Source organism: Ambystoma mexicanum, chromosome 1p, assembly GCF_040938575.1.
Source record: "Ambystoma mexicanum isolate Mex_15411 chromosome 1p, UKY_AmexF1_1, whole genome shotgun sequence".
Taxonomy (NCBI): Eukaryota; Metazoa; Chordata; class Amphibia; order Caudata; family Ambystomatidae; genus Ambystoma; species Ambystoma mexicanum.
Genome location: NC_090921.1, coordinates 416,079,794 through 416,100,565, shown reverse-complemented (window position 1 = coordinate 416,100,565; position 20,772 = coordinate 416,079,794). Strand labels below are relative to the sequence as shown.

Sequence of the window (20,772 nt, the reverse complement as noted above, 5' to 3'; positions counted from 1 at the left end):
CCAGGTGGATGCCTAAACTGAAACACTTTGGACCCACAACAATACGCTGACTTATATACAGCTTCCAAATCTAAAACAGATTGAAGCTGAAACACTATAGATTAAATCACAAATAGAAGATATTGAAAAGTTAAAATATGATTAAAAAATAAACGCCTAGAAAACACATTAATACATTGAGTGGAGACCTACTCACCTGAATCTGCAGTACTAGCACACCCTTTCATTGCCTTTCTTCACTGTACAAGTCTTTCATGAGCGCTTAACTTTTCTCAACCTTCACCCTCCCTTTCTGCCCATTTCTATTTCATCACAGACCAAGGTCAGGATACCCCTGCAGGGGCGCAGGACGCCATTCTCCAGACAAGCCTCGAAGTGGTCGTGCACTAAGAGGGTCATTTGTGTAGCATAAAAAACCATCACAAGCTCCTACTAAAATTCCCCCTCTCAGGTGCCAAGTAAAAACACAATCTCAATTTAAAAACAAAGTTTCCAAAAAGAATACACTCCCAATCCACCCAGTTAATAGTAATTTCGGCATAATTTGAAATCTGAAATGCACAAAAATGTAAAGGTTTATTTTCCCATTGGCTTTTCTTTGACTATGAATAATCTGAAATCCCCAGGTTTAAGGCTTGAAATAATGACTGCAGCACTCTGTCAAGTTTCTTGTTTTATTTTACAAAGTTAAATTAAGTTAAACGCTGGAATACTGCCACCTTTACACAGCCTTTACCTACAGACATTTTTCAGAAGGAACAACGGTTTCATTACGAGACGACCAAAGAGCTGAGATCTCATCCAGGCGCCAATGTAATGGAACAGTTCCTTCCCTGACCGGACATATAGAATTGAACTGCAGACACAATATAACATTCAAGAAGAACATACATTCCAATGTTTTCTCCAGAGTCAATACCTGGGCAGTGAACTATATTCCTTTCGTTTAAAGTCGTTTCAAAATCTTTATACACATTTCAATGCTCGATACATGCAACCATGAAAGGAGAAACTGCTGAAATGTTAAGGCAAGAAATGATGGGTGGAAAGGCCAGAGACAAATGCTAACCCAATGACTTGGGCAATACGTGGAACCAACTACATTTTTGTCCTAGGGGGCTAAGGGGGAGCGCGTGAAGAGAATATCTAGTTATAGATTCCACTTAAGTAACAGCAGGTTGCTCTTCCTGGCCAGGACCACCAAAATGTCGAATCCAGACAAGTATGGGTGACCAGGTCGATCAAGTCAAGCAGGCATTGGAATGATAAGTCAGAGAAGAGAAATATTTCATCAGACCGGCCCTTTTGACTGTTGTAAACCTTCTCCACAACTTGCCACCTTCCACTACACACTGCTTCCTTGTGCCGGAGAACTACTCTTGCACCAGACGAAAACCTACACATTACAAACATGACCTAAACAGCTACACATTGACACCAGTACAGGCCCAATTTGTAGGCTGGCCTGCGCTGGGTTCAATTATTATTAATATAGTTCCATAAACGTGTACTTGCTTTTAAAACAAGAGAAATACTGATTGTTAGGCTTTGGTGGGTGGGCATTCATAATGACTCTTCCACCAATTGGCACTGTGGCATTCAGCAGGGTTAAAAAAGTGCCTAGTTCCCATGTAAATTAAGGGGCGGGGAGAGAGGGGAAGGCAGTAACTGCTACTTTGTGTAAGTAACTAGACAGAAAAGGGGTTTGGTTCAGGAATGGAGAGATTAGCACCAGGCAGACTTCCACATGGGTCAGCAGTGACGGCGAACCATCTGGCAACGATTGGCAGTTTTAGCTCAGCTGGCCAGGTCAATGGCCATCACACATTGGACAGCTTTTAAGCATTGAGAGCAGCAACAAATAACGCAACAAGCCTAGAATCTGATCTGCCACCCGCCTTCGAAGAACCAATAGAACGTTGAAGCCAATTTGGTAAAGCTTGCACTGCTGGCAAACTGTGGTAAGGTCTCCAATGCCATTTGAAGTTCTAGGTCATGAAGAAATATACATTTAAAAAGGGAGGAAGCAATACTTAATGAACAGCATTCAACAGATGGAGAGAGACAATGGGAACTCAAGCTTTCTTCTCACAATCAGAATCCTTAATGTCTTCTTATCAAAAAAATTACATGATATCTGTTGCAAATCAAAACAGTTCTTCACAATAAACCATCATGGAAAGACTGCAGGAGAGCTGTTTTGTTATAACATGGGTGATGGAGGTAACCAAAATAATGTGGAACTAAGGGAAGATAATGAAGCTTCTTCTGAGGTTGCCCTCGATAGGGTAGTCTAACTCGACAAACATTTAAAGTCACTGCTAGGGGTTAACATTTGACGTTCACCAGATGGGCATCCGAACCCCCAGCAGAACTTGCAGTCCCCCATACAAAGACTTGGGACAGATGTTGAAGAGGCTACACTCCAGGCTGCCCTTCAACATGAGAATGAACAACTTCCATCCTGCAGAGTGTTCAACTGAATAATGGATACGAGAGGGATGAATGGGTGTGTGTGCGTAGAGTAACTGGCAGTGTTTATTGTTGCAGAGAACCAAAGCCTTATAATAATTCTCAGATTGAAACCCAGTCATTTAACCATCATGGAAAGACTGCAGGAGAGCTGTTTTGTTATAACATGGGTGATGGAGGTAACCAAAATAATGTGGAACTAAGGGAAGCTAATGAAGCTTCTTCTGAGGTTGCCCTCGATAGGGTAGTCTAACTCGACAAACATTTAAAGTCACTGCTAGGGGTTAACATTTGACGTTCACCAGATGGGCATCCGAACCCCCAGCAGAACTTGCAGTCCCCCATACAAAGACTTGGGACAGATGTTGAAGAGGCTACACTCCAGGCTGCCCTTCAACATGAGAATGAACAACTTCCATCCTGCAGAGTGTTCAACTGAATAATGGATACGAGAGGGATGAATGGGTGTGTGTGCGTAGAGTAACTGGCAGTGTTTATTGTTGCAGAGAACCAAAGCCTTATAATAATTCTCAGATTGAAACCCAGTCATTTAACCACCACTAAGCATCTCTTCCAACAGTGCACCCCTCAAAAGATGTCAACCCTAGAAAACTACAATGTTGTAAGTGCGCACTGTCCTTTTAAGTTGCTTATTGGAACCAATCCAAAAGGGAGCACCCAGAATGTCAGTATTTTGCCCAAAGTGAATGTCCAGAATATGAACTGCAGCAGGGTTTAATCGGGGGATCCTTGTTTCCTGGCTACATTTTATTGCACTGAATGCTGAATCTATAAAGGTTTGGTTGGTAGTGCCAGAAACCAGACTTCGCTGGCCTTCAGATATCAAGTAAAACAGACAAAGCACGTTTCCCCACGGGTTAGCTCACACTAACCTGGTTGCGCTTCTCCACCTCAATGCATGAGGGGCTTCTGTCACTTACAAACCTTGTCCTATCACCCGTTCTATTAATGGACATCTCAAGGTACTACCTTTGCAGACCCTTTACATGGTCTTTCTAACCTATCCAATGCTTTTAGACACGTACAACTAAGTTATTTCAGAAGGGCTAGGACACTGCCTGGTGGATAGAGAAATAACACTTTCCTGTGCTAATGTTGTCCCAGATTACATGGTACACGGGCCCCTCCAAGTCCCAGTGCTGTGGGCTCAGCACTTTTCACAAACGCCAGTGCCATGGAAAGCAATGATTACTATTCATATGCATGCAGTAATAGCAGAATGTTGGAACTCACCAATTAAAATCAGACATGCTGTTTAGATTTACTGGTAAGGAAAATAAGGAGCACTGCATTTGAATCATAAAATGCTGTACAAACTGAACCCGGCCCAACTACATCAAATGGCTTATTAACTGGTCCATTCTGCATATTCAAACAATGCACAGGAAAACACCACGAGAGCAAAATAGAGGCAGGATTTCATAAACTGATGCTGTCTGTTTTTTTATTTTAGTGGATTAAACTGCAACACACACTATGCTCACATTAACAGCAGGGCAGCTTCCCGAAAAAGGTATATTTATCTTTTGGTTTTCTTACTTTATTGTACCTAGGCAAGTCTGCCCTGTTCTTCATTTTTTATTTATTTTTTTACAAAGTGCTGATGTTGGTGTGCTCAGTTACTGGGAAATCCCTCCCACTAGGAGCATTTCCAAAGTGTCTTGCAAGTGCAGTGTCAGTCTAGATGAAGACTAAGAAGAATTTTAAGTGTTCATATTACGCAGTATCATGCTAGCGGTCATTAGAAACATTGTCTGGCTAGCAAAGCCGAGCAAGGCTCCACGGCCAAGGCGATGGAAAGCTGCAGTATTGGCTAGCCAGGGTGATAACTGTAGCACACTGCTCCACCGTGGTGGAAGGGAGAGGCTGGAATGTGCTCTCTTGACATGCTCACTAGTCTGTGAATTAGCCGTTTTTCCTTAACTTAGCTTTAGACATTACAGGTGTGTGTCTCGTCAGCCTGAACTGTGGAAAGGGGGTGGCAAAAACATAGCGCTTGTCTTCAAAAGGGGTCCTGTGCATTGAGGCAGTGGGATTTCATTTGGTCCTGAACGTGAAATGCAGATTTGTTAAAAATCCTTAGATTAGAGCAATGACTCCCAAAGAGGAAAAAGAAAAGTGGATGGAAGAGAGTGGCCCATTGTCTAAATTCCATACTTGTCTCCAATTCCATGAATGTGACGTGGAGGGATCCACCAGGTTTCAGTTCTGCCGAACCACTTGGGACATACTGTGAGTTACTGAACCAATAGAGAGTGCGTGAATTACTAATTGAAGGAGGAGTTGGCGAGATCTCTTTCAATGAAAGCACCTTCATGTTTGGTCACTGCAGCGTTCCCACATAAGCGGCTTGGATCCTACTTGCACGGCTTGGGAACGAAGATCACGCTGGCCTGTTGGGTGCATCTTAAGCACACCTTACACATGATTCATTAGGACTGCTGCATCAGAGAGAAAAGCCAAGGGTTCAGTACCCAGTCATCGTTTGGGTGGTCACCAAACGAAGGGCCGGGCTGGCTCCTTTATGGAGGCATAAGAAGCGCGACGTGGCACAGGGAGAGAATCAGATATGGAGTGAGACTGTGTTAATACTGTACCGTATATGCTACTGTGTCACAGGCGCCTCTAGCATCCCCTGAGATAAAGTGTCTGCTCCTTTAAGAAATGCTTGCACACTTTGCCTCTGGAATAAGATATACACCTTTGAAAATGAAAATAATGACAAAAGACCAGTGTTTCTGAACGAACACTAAATCTTCCAAACAGTTCATCTTTTGCAAAGAACGGTTCGAGATTAAATGCAGAACTCTATAAGACAGGTGCACAATATACTATACATGGGCAGAACCTCGACAAGTGCATTGATCGGTCTCTTCCATTCTTTCCAGCAGCTGGAGTCCCTAGTGATAGAGCTTTTGAAGACACACAGAGGTAGCTCCAAACGCAACTCTTAATTAACAATATATAGCAGTAGAATTCTCTCGGGTGACGTGTGCATTATATGGCTGATGACTCGTACGTCAATTACGCTGGGTGCAATGCATAGACAATCAGGCAGCATAGGGAGTTCTTTACACAACCTGTCTGATGCCTAGGAGTACCATGCACGCCGGCCATTGAGCAGTATGGTCTTTCAAGAGCCACCAAGCCCTAGCGTCACGAATTCATGATCGGTAATGCTGCGTGCAATGCTGCCCACGGCTCTCTGGATTCCTTCACCCAAAACATAACCATAAGACTAAACAAACCTATCGAATGTTAGCAACATCATCGCCACATTCACCAGGGAGACATTTATTCCCACCATTCTGAAATATCTTCTCTCATTTGGTCCTCGGTTGACACAATAGGAATGTAACAATGTTAAAAAGAAAGCTTAGGGACAACCAGGAATAAAAAGAAAAAATAGTCTTTATAAAAAAAAAAAGTACTGAAGATGAGGAAGCCGCGGTGAAAGCAATACACCTTTGGTCTCATTGAGTCCTACTGAAAGCAACTGTAAAAGGCACAGATGTGGAAATACAGACTATTCTCAGCAAATGGATAAACATCCTTCAGTCTCCAAAGAAACCATAGTCAAATGTATTTTGGTCACAATGATTGTGTTTTTAGCAGGTGCCGTTAAATGGGCATTTGTTTCATAGGTTTGATTCCTCCACACAAGGCACATGTAAGAAGGGGTCTGAAAAGCGCCGTTTCAGCTTTGCTGTTGGCTCATAATCCTCAAATGGCCCATCCACTGGACCATGTTCTGTTCCATGGGCAATGTACACTGAATGGACACTGTCTTTCCGCCGGGCAGGTTGATCCCGCCGTCTTGCCACCAACTGTGCCGCACTGGCTCCTGTTGCCTTGCCCAGACTCTCAGTTGAGCGGACAATGCCGTACGGCAGTTTGATATTGGAAGCTGGGATGACTGGATTCCTTCGGTGCACTTTCATCTTTGCCAAGAACGATGAAGGCCGGCGTTGCAGGGGGGAGCCAACTGTGGATGCATCCGACTGCACCCATGCGAGGGAAATGCTAGGTACCGTCAAAGTATCTCTGGCTGGTACGCCACCAGTGGACGAAGTGCTGAATTCCGAATGGCAGGACTGTATGCTGATCTTGGGGGGTTCTTAAATAAAAAGAAACCCATTTGAGAACTCTTGCAACATACATTGAAAACATTAACATCTTAAAATGTGTGCGGATATTATGAAAGGTAAAAAAAAAAGAACACACTACCTTAATACTGACCTTCCCTGTCCAACTGTCCAGTACGGTCTTCCAGCAAGCTTTCAGTGCTGATGGAGGCCTCAGAGTCCAGGTTCTCTTCGTCCGATCCTCGTTGATCAAGCTCTGGTAAACGATATGTTATATCTTCCCTGGGAGGTAAAACAAGCAAAATCTGTTAAGCTACTGCAGGAAAAGCGGCTTTGCCAAAACCATCTCTACAATAAGCACCGCTCAATACAATAGGCACCGCTCAATGACACGAAGATCACCACAACATTTTAAAATCAGGGATATAGTAGGAAGAGTTTCCAATGACTTAGGTGAAATGTTCTTAGGCGTTTCATATCAAAATGCTTGCGATGCTTCAAAGAGCCCCAACTGCCCATGCAATTTTGCTGGACGTTCTATTGGTCATGAGAAAAGCTACGATTCGTCCAGCCCACACACTCACTTTTCTTCCTTGATTGACTGTATCCTATCAATCAATATTTCGGATTCTCGATCCACCTCCACTTCCGATGGCTCCTCCTCCTGCACGGACCCTAACGCTGGGATGCCACTGTCGTTTGATTTGGGGCTCCGACTCTGGAAAAGTAGACACACAAGGAGATATCAGACTTGTGATTTTTGTTTTCTCTTCTGGCATCAGCCAGTATCTGTATGGTTAGTTGAAATAAGCAGGTCTGATGGAAAGAGGATCTTTGATTGTTACCATCTCACACCTAATGTGTGAAAAAAAACCTTTGTTAAGTTTAAGGGTTTCCTTGAAGACTGCTACATACTTAACTATCCTGAATTGGGGCATTCATGTGCAAAATGCACTGTCTTGCTACCAATGAGCTGATGTAGAAAGTACCTACTCTGATTTGTTATATGCCTCATCATTTGGTGGCCTTTGAAGCAAAACGACGTTAACATCATAAAATGCACATGTTTTTTGTTATTTTATGAAAAAGTGGTGTGAAAAATAAGCCTAGAATGAAGAATGCCCATAAGTAGAACGGTTTCCGCCTGCGAGCACACTTAAATCACCAAAATAAACAATGTTTAAGTTAGATTGTAGCACCTACACCAACCTGCCTCAAGGAGCCTAAAGTTCACAGATGCACATCTCAGGGCATCAATTACAGACATTACAGGCATGGACAAAAGTAAACTCTTCTAGCCAGCAGGCTTTGGAAGAAGCCTTATGCTTCTAGTTGTGTCAATGGGATGGACGAGTGATCACTCCAGAAGGGGCGTGCTAACATCGCTATAGAGGGAGAAGGCCAAGGGCCGGGCATCTGAGAGTGTACAGCTAACTTTTGCAAAGGATTTCTTTACCCACTCAGTCTTTGGCAGCAAGGGTGATGGCAGCAGACTACACCCCCCCCCATGCCTGTGAAAGGAGGAGGAGGTGTTGTGTAAGCTGCCACCTCCAAGTGTTCCTTGCAAACTCCTCTCAATGCCACTGGAATCTGAGGATGCAAACGCTTATGGACTATCTGTCGAGACACATTCATACAAGGCACACAAAATAATAAGGGGTCAGAGGCAGATAAGAGCATACAACTGGTCATTCGTGAAGATGCAAGCAAAGCCTCTGCTGAAAGCCTGGAACATGACCACTTTCAGAGGTTCTATCATGCATAAAGCGAGGAAGGAGAGGTGGCATTGGATCACACCATCACGGTGGCCACGGACATCGCTGAAACGGGGTTCCTCCAAATGGGCAATGGCGTATGCCTTCGTTGGCAGGGCTGGCTGAGGGCCACACGTTTTCGCCAGGATGTTCAGTTGAAGGTGTTGGACATGCCATTTGACGGGGACAATTTGTTTGAGAAGACTGGGGATGAGTCTCTTCAAGCCATTCTGGTGGACACGGAGACGACTCGAGCCTTGGGCAGGCTTCAGAGACGGCCGTCCTTTCGGACTTCAGACGGAAAAGCCTAAGGTTCTTCCAAAGGATTCAGTGGAGGTGCTTCGTCCTAACGTCAACCCTCTGTTACACTTCAGGCTTCCCCGCGGTCCTCCTTGCAGAGTACGACTTCTTTACAAGCTCCTCTTTGGACCAGATACAGGCTACCATGGCGTCTGTACAAACATCGACAGCCTCCGGGTCAGCTGACACGTCTTGTACGTGGAAGACGTATGGCAAGACACGCCCCTCTTACGACTATAAAACCACCGTCTTCCAAGGGGCTCGTTGCTGCTAATTAGCGTTACAAGCTACACACGGTTTCGTCCGTTTCCTCTTCGTGTCTTCCTACACGATTCCTCATCTGAACTCCTGGTTTTGACCTTTGCCCGACTACTGGATTGCCTCGTCTCCTCCTTCATTCCTGTCGTGCTCGTCTGGTTATTTGACTCGGAACGTTACTGGATCCGGCTCCCTTCTGTCTCTTGCGGTACTTCATTCCTGGTTGCCGCTTCTGCACTCGGAACCAAATTGCTGTCTTCGATCCGGATCTTTTCTACAGCTACTTGGGATACATGTGTGCTCAGGTACTTTGACTATCCCCATCTCTGCTACTGTTTATCTACACGACTTGTTTGGATATTTGTCTTCTGTTGGATTCTGGGACATTGAGTGACTTTCCTGGGAGATTCCTTAAGTGCATATAAACGCTTTCCTGAAACTGCACCAACCCGGCACTAGTGCGACCCTCGTGCCGTCTGGGGCTACCTCCCTATACTAACATCCCTGTTTGTTATTTTCTCCTGTCGTCATCTGTTTCATGGATTCCTTTCCTCAATATATCCTTATTCAGGTTAGTTGTTATCAATTCTATATATAGTTTGGACCGAGATTGAATTAGACCCTTTCCACTCATTTTGTGTTATTCCTTGTAGATCCAACCCGGGGAAGTTCCACTCCAATATCTATCTAGGTAGTTCGCCATTTAATTCAACTGTTCTAATCATTTGCATTAACCTCAACACTGTCTAATATCTTTGTATTCCTTTGCAGCATTGGTATTGGCGGTGTGTGTTCTCCCCGCTCTTTTATACAATTGACACCTCTGTCTGTCCCAACTGAAACAGCAGAGAGGTACATTGTGGAAAAGAGTCCCTCTTTGAGGAAGCCTGAGTCTTGTACTCAGGGGAGCTGGGATGGAAGGCTGAATATCGATTCTTGTACCACCATCATCTCCAAGGTCATTTCTCTGCAACTTCGGCCTATTTCGGAGTGGTGAGTAACACCCTCCCTCTCTTCGGCCCAGGAGAGCTAAAGGGGCCGTGCCAAATCCGAAGGTGGGCGTCCGGCCGTGGCATTGTGCTCCCACCGTGCACCATGGTGGGAGGCCGGCTGGCAAACTTTGTCAGTGACTGGAAGAGCATCTCCACCGACCGTTGGGTGCTGGACGCTGTCGCCCACGGACACACCCTGGTATTTCAACCTAAGTGTCCCCAAATACCACCAGTGGCCCGGCAGGAAAACCACGTCCCTCAGCTGCTGCTGGAGGTGCGGGCCATGCTAAAAAAGGGCGCTATAGAGCTCGCCCCAAAGAGGCTCCGAGGCTCTGGAGTGGACTATCAGTACTTCCTCGTCAAAAAGACTGGCGGATGGAGACCCATCCTGGACCTCCGTCGTCTGAACAAGTACATCAAGTCCCAAAAGTTCTGGATGGTGACTCTTCAGCACGTACTATGACAACTGGAAGAGGGGGACTTCTTATCGTCGCTGGACTTGGAGGATGCATACTTTCACATACCCATCCACAAGGGACATCGCAAGTTTCTGCGCTTCGTGGTTCAAGGACAACATTACCAGTTCAAGGCCCTTCCTTTCGGATTGAAGTCGGCGCCAAGAGTTTTCACCAATTGCCTGGCGCGGGTGGCAGCGCAGCTGCGTCTACGAGGGATCCACGTATACCCTTACCTGGACGACTGGCTCATCCGAGCAAGCTCAAAGGACATCGCCGTCGACCACACGGCAAGGACCGTCCGACTCCTGGCGGATCTGGGGTTCTCGGTGAACTATGCAAAGTCCTGCTTGACTCCATTGCAGGACACGCTGTTTCTGGGATCTCGCCTCAACACAGTGTTGTGTCTGGCTACTCCGTCCGAGGAGAGGATAGTGGCCATCTTGGGCAAGTTACAAAGGCTGTTGGCCCTGAAGATCGCAAGGGTGAGGTCCATCAAGTCTCTGCTCGGCATGATGTCGTCATGGATATACCTCATTCGGCAGTGCAGGCTACGGATGCGTCCACTACAGGAGTACCTCAACGCCCGTTGGATACAAGTGTTGGGAAGCTTCGAAGACAAGATCACACTTGACTAGAGTTTCTGTCAAGCGATAAAGTGGTGGGGAGTTCACGCTCATCTGTCCATAGGTGCGGATTTCCAGACCCCACCACACCAGGAGACGGTCACGACGGACGCCTCTCTGGAAGGATGGGGAGCTCACACCAGAAGTCTTTACGTGAGAGGCCTGTGGCTACCGGAGAAGACGTTGCACATCAACGTGTTGGAGCTGCGGGCAGTGTTTTGGGCCCTCAAGTCTTTCCTTCCGTTCCTCAAGGGCACGGTGGTGCGGGTCTTCACGGACACCACCACCACAATGTTCCACATCAGGAAGCAGGGGGGCACCAGATGCCCGGCGCTCTCCAAAGAGATGCCGGACCTATGGCACTCGGCCGTAGCCAGAGGGATGTTCCTCATCCCGTTTCATCTGGCAGGAGGAAAGAATTGATGAAATGGAATTAGATGGAGAGGATGGATGGATGGATGGATGGAATGGACGGACAAAATGGATGGATGGAATGGATAAAATGGATGGACACGTGGAATAAATGGATAGAACAGATGGCATGGATACATGCGGAATGAATGGAATGTATGAATATGGAATTGATGGACGGAATGGATAGAATGGAAGTGATGGAATTGATGGAAGGCATCGGATGGATGAAGGAATGGATGGAATGAAGAAATGAAAAACATATGGATGCACTGACATAATGGATAAATGGAATAAATGGATGAAGAAATTGAAGAAATAGATTGCTGCATCGATAGAATGGATGGTCCCTGTGTGTGCCCACCTTGCATGTGTCAGTGTACCCTGCTTTCTTGTCCCCATGCGGTTGTAGTATATCCCCATGTACCATCCTATCGCTGTAAACTCTGCCCCCTGTCACTCTGTGTCCGTGCCATCTGACAGTGTTGCTGTGCCTTCCCTGTTCCCATGGTGTCGCAATGTATCCCAATGTATTACCCCAACCCTCTCGTCACCATGTGTCACTGTGTACTCTGCTTTCCTGTCCCCATGCTGTTGCTATATATCTGTATGCCCCCTCCTGTCACTGTAAGACCAAACCACTGTCACTGTGTGTTAATATGTCTATGTGTTCCCTGCCATCCTGTTCACGTGCCTGGTTAGTACCCCCCCCCCCGCTACCGTTTGTCTCGTTTGGGAGGCCGTGTCTTTTCGGTGGCAGCTGCTAGAGCCTGGAATGAGTTGCCTATGGCCCTTCGTGCTACTGAAGACCACTTCACTTTTCGCCGGCTGCTTAACACTACTCTGTTCCAAGTCTTTCTCTCCTTGGTGTTGTTACCGTACTGTTTTTGATTCCTCCTGCTGTAGCCAGCGCCAAGATGCCTTTGGGTGTACGTGCGCTTTACCAAGTTTACATAACATGACGGCGCTTAAAAGATGAACCATCATACCTTATCACATCACTACGCCTACTCTCTACTATACACCATCACACAACTAGAACACAGCTATAACCCTGATAAATTCGGCCTAGCTGTTCACATACGAACACTACCCCATGAATACCTCATCACCCTAATAAAACGCAACTTTCCCATAACATTCTGGCCTAGCTGCTGACATTAGCGTCCCTCAGGCCTAACGCAGCCAAACCCAGTCCAGATATCCACCCACCAGACTGAAAACACATCCAACTAATATCCTCAGCACCACACCTAACGCTAGGATGCAGCTAGCATCCGACAATTACATCAGCTGCCCACCTAACAGGTGCACCCACGCACGCTAGGAAACCTTGTCTCTCTACTGACCTGAAATGCGATTCCCGAAGGCGTTCAACCTTCCAGCACTTTGAGGTCATACCAATGATATACAGAGCGCTATATAAATGCCAAGTAACATAACATAACAAACTAAGCACTGGAAAGGGGCAGAAGTGGGTTTTGCAGTAATCCATAGCCGGGGGGGCCTTCACAGAGATGAATTGAATAAGGGCAGCAATATTGCAATGGTCTGTGAGTTTTAACTATTGGGCTAGCAAGCATAGTGAGCTAATCATATACATGTCAGTTCAAGCAAGTTGCAACATCTCCTCGGATCAGAACCCCTACATTTCGTGCAATTTCATTTACCTATTAAGAATGAGTCATCAAGAGATAATCTCTAGCACTGGGCTGCTCATAGGCCTTTTAAAATAACCATTCCAGAATTAGAGGATGTGATGTATACTTTTATTTGATGGAACATGTTAGAAAAGACTTCTCTTGGAGCAACATTTCCTACTTATTTTATGGACCCCCGGAACTTCTATATTTTGGTTTTACACCTAGTCCTGACTTTTTACAGTGAAGTCTACAGTGAAGTCTTCAGCTTCACTTCACTGGCATTTTGTTCACTTGTTAAGGGGAAACAGACTAGTCCTTCAGACTGCTAGTACTGGGAAACTAGGTTTCTCTTTTTACATTTCATCTATTTTGGTTAACTTTTTCATATTGCACAATGCATCTTCCCATGCAGCGCAATGGGGGTACTTTTATATCACCGTAGACTACACTCAAAAGGATTTTCGTTACTTTTAAATGTGCCTAAAGACAAGCTGGTGGCAGCAGTTACATTTTTACCACTTTTACTGTATCTCTATATAGCTCTCTCACATTTGTCTAACTGTGGCTAGTGCCCTAATGTGCCACAAGGTTTTTCATTTGGTCTTTGGCCATTTTATCCTTTAGCCATCTTCTTGCCTTGCCAGGTCAGGAATGTCCTTTTATAGTAATACATGTGCCCGGGAAACAGTGCTTTCCATGGTCTAGTGAAGGCCATGTGTGTGTTGCAAGCTAGGAAGTGGGTTGGAACGGGCTGGTCCCAATCCACATACTGGTTTCTGAATGTCTGGAGTGTATGCATGAGTTTCACCAACAGTGGCTCCTGATCGGACTTCTGCTCGGGCGTGAGTGAGGGGCAGATCTTCATTGGTTGGGCTGAGTTTCTGTGCTCAAATGGACTTTAGGATGGGAAAAGGAGTCCTCCAGCCATTCCCCAGAGATCTGAAGAGGAGCCAAGTATCTTGCATAGTTGGGAAGACATCGAAAGACCCTTGGACTGATCCTGAGAAGGTCTGGTGACCAACTTTTGCTCAGTCCCGGTGGCGCCCTGTTTGGAAACTGATCTTAGAAGACACTTGTCGGTGCTTTGACTGTTTTGGAGTGGTAGGAACTACCATTCTCGAGGTCCTCCCGTTGCCCTGCAATTTGGAGTCTTCAGAAGTGTTCCTGGACCATCCAGTAGACTGACCAACTCCAATTTGGGCTAGCGCGGTAGAAGCATTGCCATTCCGTGTTTTGACTTGGACTATAAGCTATAGTAGTACCTTGTTAAGATAGCAGTCAGCAGTTGAAGGTTAGGTAAACCTATAACACATTCAGAATGCAATCAGCTATTCTTGGGGAGTTATCAATGGTAGTAGACCCTGGCAGTCATGCAGTGACACTCAGTTAAGGAATCACTTAGTAAACCAACCCTGTTGCCAGGATACTTTTCTGAATAGTGGAACACAAATACATTTAACAGTATGACCTATAACTAAATTCTGGATAACGCTTAGTTATACCAGGTGTGTAAGACCTAAAGGTGTAATAAACTATTACAGTGGCTTTTCAGATCAGTGGAATACAGATTGAGGTAAGCATTAACTAACTTATTTTTGGATGGCACAAGGCAAACCAATGTTATTAAACACCACACCCCCCATCGCTTCCCCCCCCCAGCTCGCCTCCTCTCCCCCCCCCCCCCCAACTACATTCAGGATAACATTCAGTTATACTAGGAGAGTAAGACCTAATGGTGTAATAAACTATTACAGTTGTTTTTTAGATTTGAGGAACACAGACTAAGGTAAGCGAGAACTCTTTACACTATTTTAGGATTGCTCCAGGCAGACGAAGGCCAGCTAAACCCACAGTACACTTATTCAGAATGGCACACAGCTATTCAAGGTAGATAAAGCCCAAGGCAGACCTATTCTAAACCGGCTACACAGCAGGTCAAAAACCAGTTGGTGAATGTATACATTTATATTTTAAAGAGAATAGGTGAAGCAAACAACATCACTTAGGAAGTGGGGGTACCAATCGCAGGTGAATAAGATCTATACTTTTCAGAATGGCAAAACACATTCAAAGGATAGTAAGAACTTTTGTAACTGCTCATATTTCAGAGGGACAGTTACCAAACTAACTCGTTCACCAGTAAGTAACTTTTTAACACTTGTTACACTTTTCAAGACAGAATCCTTTTCTTATTCAGTCCTTCACTAGTTTATTGCATGAGTTCTCTCAACGGCAGAAGAGGGACCCTAGTGGCCTAGGTGCCAGCTGTAGGCAGGTTCATATAGGTTTCAGTTTGCAGAAAAAGCCAGAGTTCCTGAGGAAGTCTCTTCAAAACAAGGAAGTAGTTCACTTTAGAGTTAGTTAGGGTCCAAGGACTTCAGAGAAGACAACCTAAAGGGATTCCAGCATTAGGCCTGGGCAAACTGGATGAGAGGACTCCCAATCACATGAATCACCCCCAAATCTTCACAGGAATCACAAAAGGCTTAAGGGTAGGCAATACCCCAGCCGACACAGTACCTCAGCACAGAAGAAGAGTTTGCAGCAGGACGTCTGCAGGTTCTGCAGCCAAAAACCCAGTCAATGAATTCCTTGTCGGAAAGACTGAAGACAGGACAATGCAAGGGAATTTACAGCAGGGATCAACAGGGAAGACTCCAGGCAAGAGTTTCTTCACGGCTGCATGTGGTTCTTTGGTTTCCAGGAGCCAGGAGAAGACTGAATATCACTGGTCGGATTCTCATCCCTAATCTGGTCCGGCACCCTTGTCCAGGCCGTGCACCGCATAATGGCTCGAGATCTCATGGTATTGCAGCAAGCCGTGGGATGGTCCAAAATGCAGGTCTAGCGGGTCTCGCCAGCTCTGGTACTGGGTCATTCTTTTTGGGACCCCCCAGATAGCTTGGAAGGAAGGGTAACAGCAGGGCTCTGGTTACACAGCAGGCTCTCCGATCGCTGGAAATCGCTAAGGCCACTGTTTCTTCATCTTCCTCTTCGGTTTTAGCTCCATTAGTCGACTTGTCGCAGCTTCCAGGTTCAGAGTTTTTATCAGGAACTACAGTACAACTTCTGCATTCTCTCCATGCATTTTATAGCAAGAGGTGGCCTGTCTGTCCAGTCAGGACAGCCAGCTCCCCACTGGAAGTTGGTTCCTTTCAGGCAAGGTGAAAGACAAAGGGCTGCAGAGTTTTAGACTCCTCAGACTCCTCCCTCGGTACCTGCCTTCTCAGACACTCTGGAGCCTGGACGGGAAATCCAATGGATCCCGGGAGAATCCAATGGATCCCCGAAGACCAAACTTCCACTGAGGTCTTTCCCGCCTAGAAAGGCAGGGGAAAACCTCAGAAACAGCAAGCACACAAGGAAAGACGAAAAAAGGAGCCCACCATTTTAACAAAATGGCGGCCCTTCTGTGCATTACCGAGGCTGAATTAACAGCCTGCGAGTAATAAAGACTAAAAGTCATAAAGGTAAAACCACTGCCACCAGCCATTCATGTAAACTTGCAAACGTAACAGAATATTACCAGGTAAGTAAGAAAGCGGATACATTATATTCCCCCAGCACTCCACATAAGGTGGGGTATGCAGGCTCACTTATACAAAATGTAAATGGGGTGAACATCCCACTTGGGAACAGTAGTTCACCCAAGAACATGAAAGATAATTAACAGGGGAGCCCAAAGGGGCAACCCAGCCTAAGCCCAAAAGTTATAGGAAACTATAAATCCAACCATACTCTATGGAGGGACATAAAAAGGTCACCTATAAAAAGAGTAAAAGACTAGGTGAGAGGGGAAAAAAGATTCCCACTCACCTAGGGATAAGGTAAAATATTTAACAAGCCCAAGCAAAAGGTTCTGAAGTTGGCGTAGGTCGAACAGTGATATCTCTAATTACTTGGCTTCCCCTTTCAGGTATGGTGGGGGTGAATTGATTATTCTGCCGTGACTGTACTTATGTTTTATATTGTTAGCATTCCTGTTCTACGTCATTTTCATAGTGTGTTCTTTGGCCAATAATAAGTAATGTTGCACTTACCTGTATAAGTGTAATTGTAATGCAATGCAATGTATTTTGTTATTTATATAGCGCTCTTTCCCCACTTGTGTGGCCTCAATGCGCTTTTCCTTGGTTGAATGCCCCTTGGTGATAGTAGTCTATGTCGTTAGAGAGTTCTAGGGGGGTTAGTTTAGGAGATGCGTGTGTGCATGTTGCCGTTCTAGGACTTCGGTGGCTGGCAAGGCCCGACTAAGCAGCCTGAGAGATGTCAGACACATGGTTTGGGTGCTGTTGAGGGTTAGAGATAGAATGCTATTGGTTAGAGAGTTTATGTGCGTCAGCTATACCAAGTTCCTTTTGGTTGGTGGTCTCTGCGTGCTAGTGATAGAGGCGTTGAGGTATGTGAGGTGTTTCAGTCTGGACGGCTATGTGTGCACTAGGCCGGATGTGCTTAGCCGTAGGCATGTTCTATCATACATGGATGCTTGGCCGTGCCTGTGGCCTGTGTCCATGCTAGTGGTGCGAGCTATACATACTGTAGATTCGAGAGTCCTGTATGTTGGGAGGGAGGCCTATACCTGACAATGCAATTAAGTAAAAGGCTAAACAAAATAGAGCCTATACTAACAGTGCACTTTGATTAGGGGGGCTAAGAAGAGAATTCTTGAGTAGCAAGTCCCAGGTGTCCCCCTGCAGTATGTTTCGTCATATGGTAAGCCAGGAGAGGCTGTGCCTAAATTGAGAAACCTCTATGGCCGGCGGGCGGCCCCGGTTTTGTGGTGCTGGGGTCTCCATATGAAACGAGCAAACTGAGGGGGCTACCCTCGATTTGTGTAGGTGGAGGGGGCCTAGGCATGAAAGGCCATGGGTTAAAGCCAACTTGTATAGTAAGTAATCGTAATTTAACAGTCATCTAGGGCTTAGGGTTGTGGAGGGGTTGCTAGTGGTCGGGGCTTCCCAGGGTGAGTTTTGTGGGTTGACAGATCAGTGAGTAGTTAGTGATGTGCTTGTTCTAGCCATGGCCCTTATCTCGTAATTGTCTCTTGTGGATTGGTGGGCATGGTTTCGCGGTGAGTGTTAGGCGAGAGTAGCCACAGCGAAGGCTGCTGGCTTAGCTCTGGTGCTTGTAGGGTTGGAGTGTTGTTGTGGGTGGGGTGTTGGTGGAGCAGGAAATCCACAACGAAAGCTGCTGGCTTAGCTGGAGTTCTAGATCCATAAGAGCAATTATTTTATTGCTCATTATGTTGACTCATTGTGGACCCCTCAACTCTCCTGAGACGAAGCCTTGACCACTCTCCATGCTACCTTGATTGGTTTGGCTAAGCTCCCAGAGTTCCCACTGTTCACTATAACTAGGGTGTCAGGCCTGAGGCTATAAATCCACCTTAAATGTTTCTGCACAATAACACATGTTATTGTGCAGAAACATTTCACTTCAAAGGCCATTAAAAAAACATTTGTAAATTAACTGGTGCAACGTCCATGTTATCTATACCTCTGTTTACCAAATGTTTCCAGGGATGGTTTCATAACCTGAAAATGTAGTAGATGTCTTTAGGCTTTCTGTGTGCAACATGGCATGCAGAGCATACACTTTTAATGACATGCACTTTTGGTGATATGGCTATTAATTGCATGCTTTTATGGTCCAGATACGTGATGGAGAGAGATCATGCAAGAGTAATCTATATTGTCAGGTACATACCAGCATCCCCTCCAAAGAAGAGAAGCCGAGGTGAAGAGGCCAGAGCTAGAGAGACAAGAACCAAAATTCACTTCACTAAAACAGGATCAAACAAGACCACTGACCGCGCACACAGTTGGACATCTGCAAACATGAACCTCTGTTCAAAGGACCACAAACGTTTGAGAGCTGGAGACCGTTCCTAATAGTTTTGTGACTCAGGAACAAAAGCAATACATGGGCTTGAAAGACCACAGAGACCAGTTTCCTGTCAAATGGATATATTGTGTGAAGAACCAGTTGGCTAAATGTTCCACCACAAAGGCATTCTCTAACATAAAACGTGAAGAGGATTTCACGGTTTCATGAAGCACTTGACTTGGTATCGTAGTGGGGCTCACTAACTAGAGATGAACACTTACATACACCCTTAATATAGGAGAGGTGCTTAAAATACAGTTAACTTGGTGCCACAGTCTTGATGAGCTGTATTGAAAACCGTGTTTTAACATTCTGGTGCACAATGTGGCAAGTGTAGCAGCTCCTTATCATAAGCAGAAAATATCCCTTCAGCAAATGCAATCCCTTGGAGGTTGGGGAGAAGTGCAGGAGATAAACTAGAGAAACATATTTTTTTAAAATACCAAAGTTAAAAAACTCAGTTCTTTAAAGAAAGGGCATGCACTGGTTGCAACAACAGGGAAAAGTCCTGTTTATTTTTAATAGGAAGCTTTACAGTGAGGGTCTTCCTTAGGAGGTTGTAGCTTTCATTACTTACTGTGTTCTGTCTAAGGAGAGACAGACGTCGGATGGCCATGGTCTCTGCTGCCTCCAGCTGCGATATCTCATCCACTCTAATCTTGTACTTCCGGATTTGTTCCTTGATCAGCATCTCAATGCACCTGAAGAGAAAGGGGCAACAACAATGGTCAGCCTTTTTCGTGCGAGTGGGTAGGTGGAATAAGACTGGAGCAGGGAGAACTACAAGATACTCCATGAGCTAGAGGAACTAAAAATGGGAGCAGAAAACCCTTGCCTCAATGGGTGCCCGTTTACAGCCTGTTAGCGCTGTGTTTTCTTCATAGACTAGCCTCACTTTTTTTTGTGCTGCCATTTGCTGATTATTAAAATAAAGTTGCCCTACAATTCAGAATCTGGAACAACCAGTTGAAAATGCACAAAGATGAAGCTGAAACAGTGCTCAGAATAAACATCCAGTCCCCTGATCATTCCTCACATGGCACTAGGACAACTTCTCTTCTCGTTCCTACAATCACAGACATTAAAAATCAGGAGGTACACAACGGAACACATGCCTTAACATGATGCCACAAAATCAACAGTAGTGAGAACTGGTTTCCTCCACTGTGAATCCCAAGAAGAATCGTTTTGCCTGGCATTGCCCCTGCGGGACATAAACACTAACCTTTTTCTATTTTAGCTATACTAAATGCTTGACTTGCAATCCTCTTTCTACACAGTTTCACAGCATGCCAAGTACTGCAGCTAGGCTACTACTCCATATCCAGTCTAGAGACTGAATTTCTCCAATGCTGCAACTACCGAATGGCTGTCCTTCAACTGCAGAATTCCTCCTCAAAGCACTCTGCATTTCACAAAGATTCACATGGAAACAATCCTCAAATACCTCTTAGACAATTATCACTACCTCTCCTCTTGATCCATTAGATCAGCATCATTCCCTCTCCTGACAGTGCCCCATTGGGAAACAGTTATTGATCATCAAAAGCAAGGCTCTCTAGTAGCAGCTCCATCAAATTTCTATGAAAATTGGAATTGTTGAAATCCTGGCTGCTCACACATACAAAGAAATACACTCACCAGACATCTATCAAGACACACATCAGTAGCAGTAACTAACCAGACATGACCCCATTACACACCATGAGCCAATGTTAGCCACACCGAACCTGGTTTGTGGCTACTTGTTAGGGCGAATTATCAGTTTTATGCTTAATCCCTCTCTCCTAGTGAGACCACCCCCAGCACTTTTTGCTGGACTTCTGGGCCTTTTTCTTTCTATTCTGAATGAGGGGAGCCTTTATCCCC

The 20,772-nt window shown here is 45.4% G+C and overlaps 1 protein-coding gene across 9 annotated transcripts in view; it reads right to left on the bottom strand.

The window, feature by feature from the left end:
• Positions 1 to 660: 660 nt before the first annotated feature.
• MYO9B (myosin IXB) overlaps positions 661 to 20,772 on the bottom strand; it is a 925,026-nt gene continuing 904,914 nt past the window's right edge. For 5 of the 9 annotated variants that reach the window (XM_069649217.1, XM_069649218.1, XM_069649221.1 and 2 more), the window contains 5 exons: positions 19,481 to 19,604; positions 18,724 to 18,768; positions 7,163 to 7,296; positions 6,733 to 6,860; positions 661 to 6,610 (listed from right to left, as the gene is read on the bottom strand). In XM_069649217.1, the coding sequence (XP_069505318.1) occupies positions 6,132 to 6,610; positions 6,733 to 6,860; positions 7,163 to 7,296; positions 18,724 to 18,768; positions 19,481 to 19,604 (910 nt within the window). In that variant the 3' untranslated portion in view covers positions 661 to 6,131. Of the gene's footprint in view, positions 6,611 to 6,720; positions 6,861 to 7,162; positions 7,297 to 18,723; positions 18,769 to 19,480; positions 19,605 to 20,772 lie in introns of all 9 variants that reach the window. The other 4 variants (XM_069649223.1, XM_069649225.1, XM_069649219.1 and 1 more) reach the window with 2 other exon arrangements.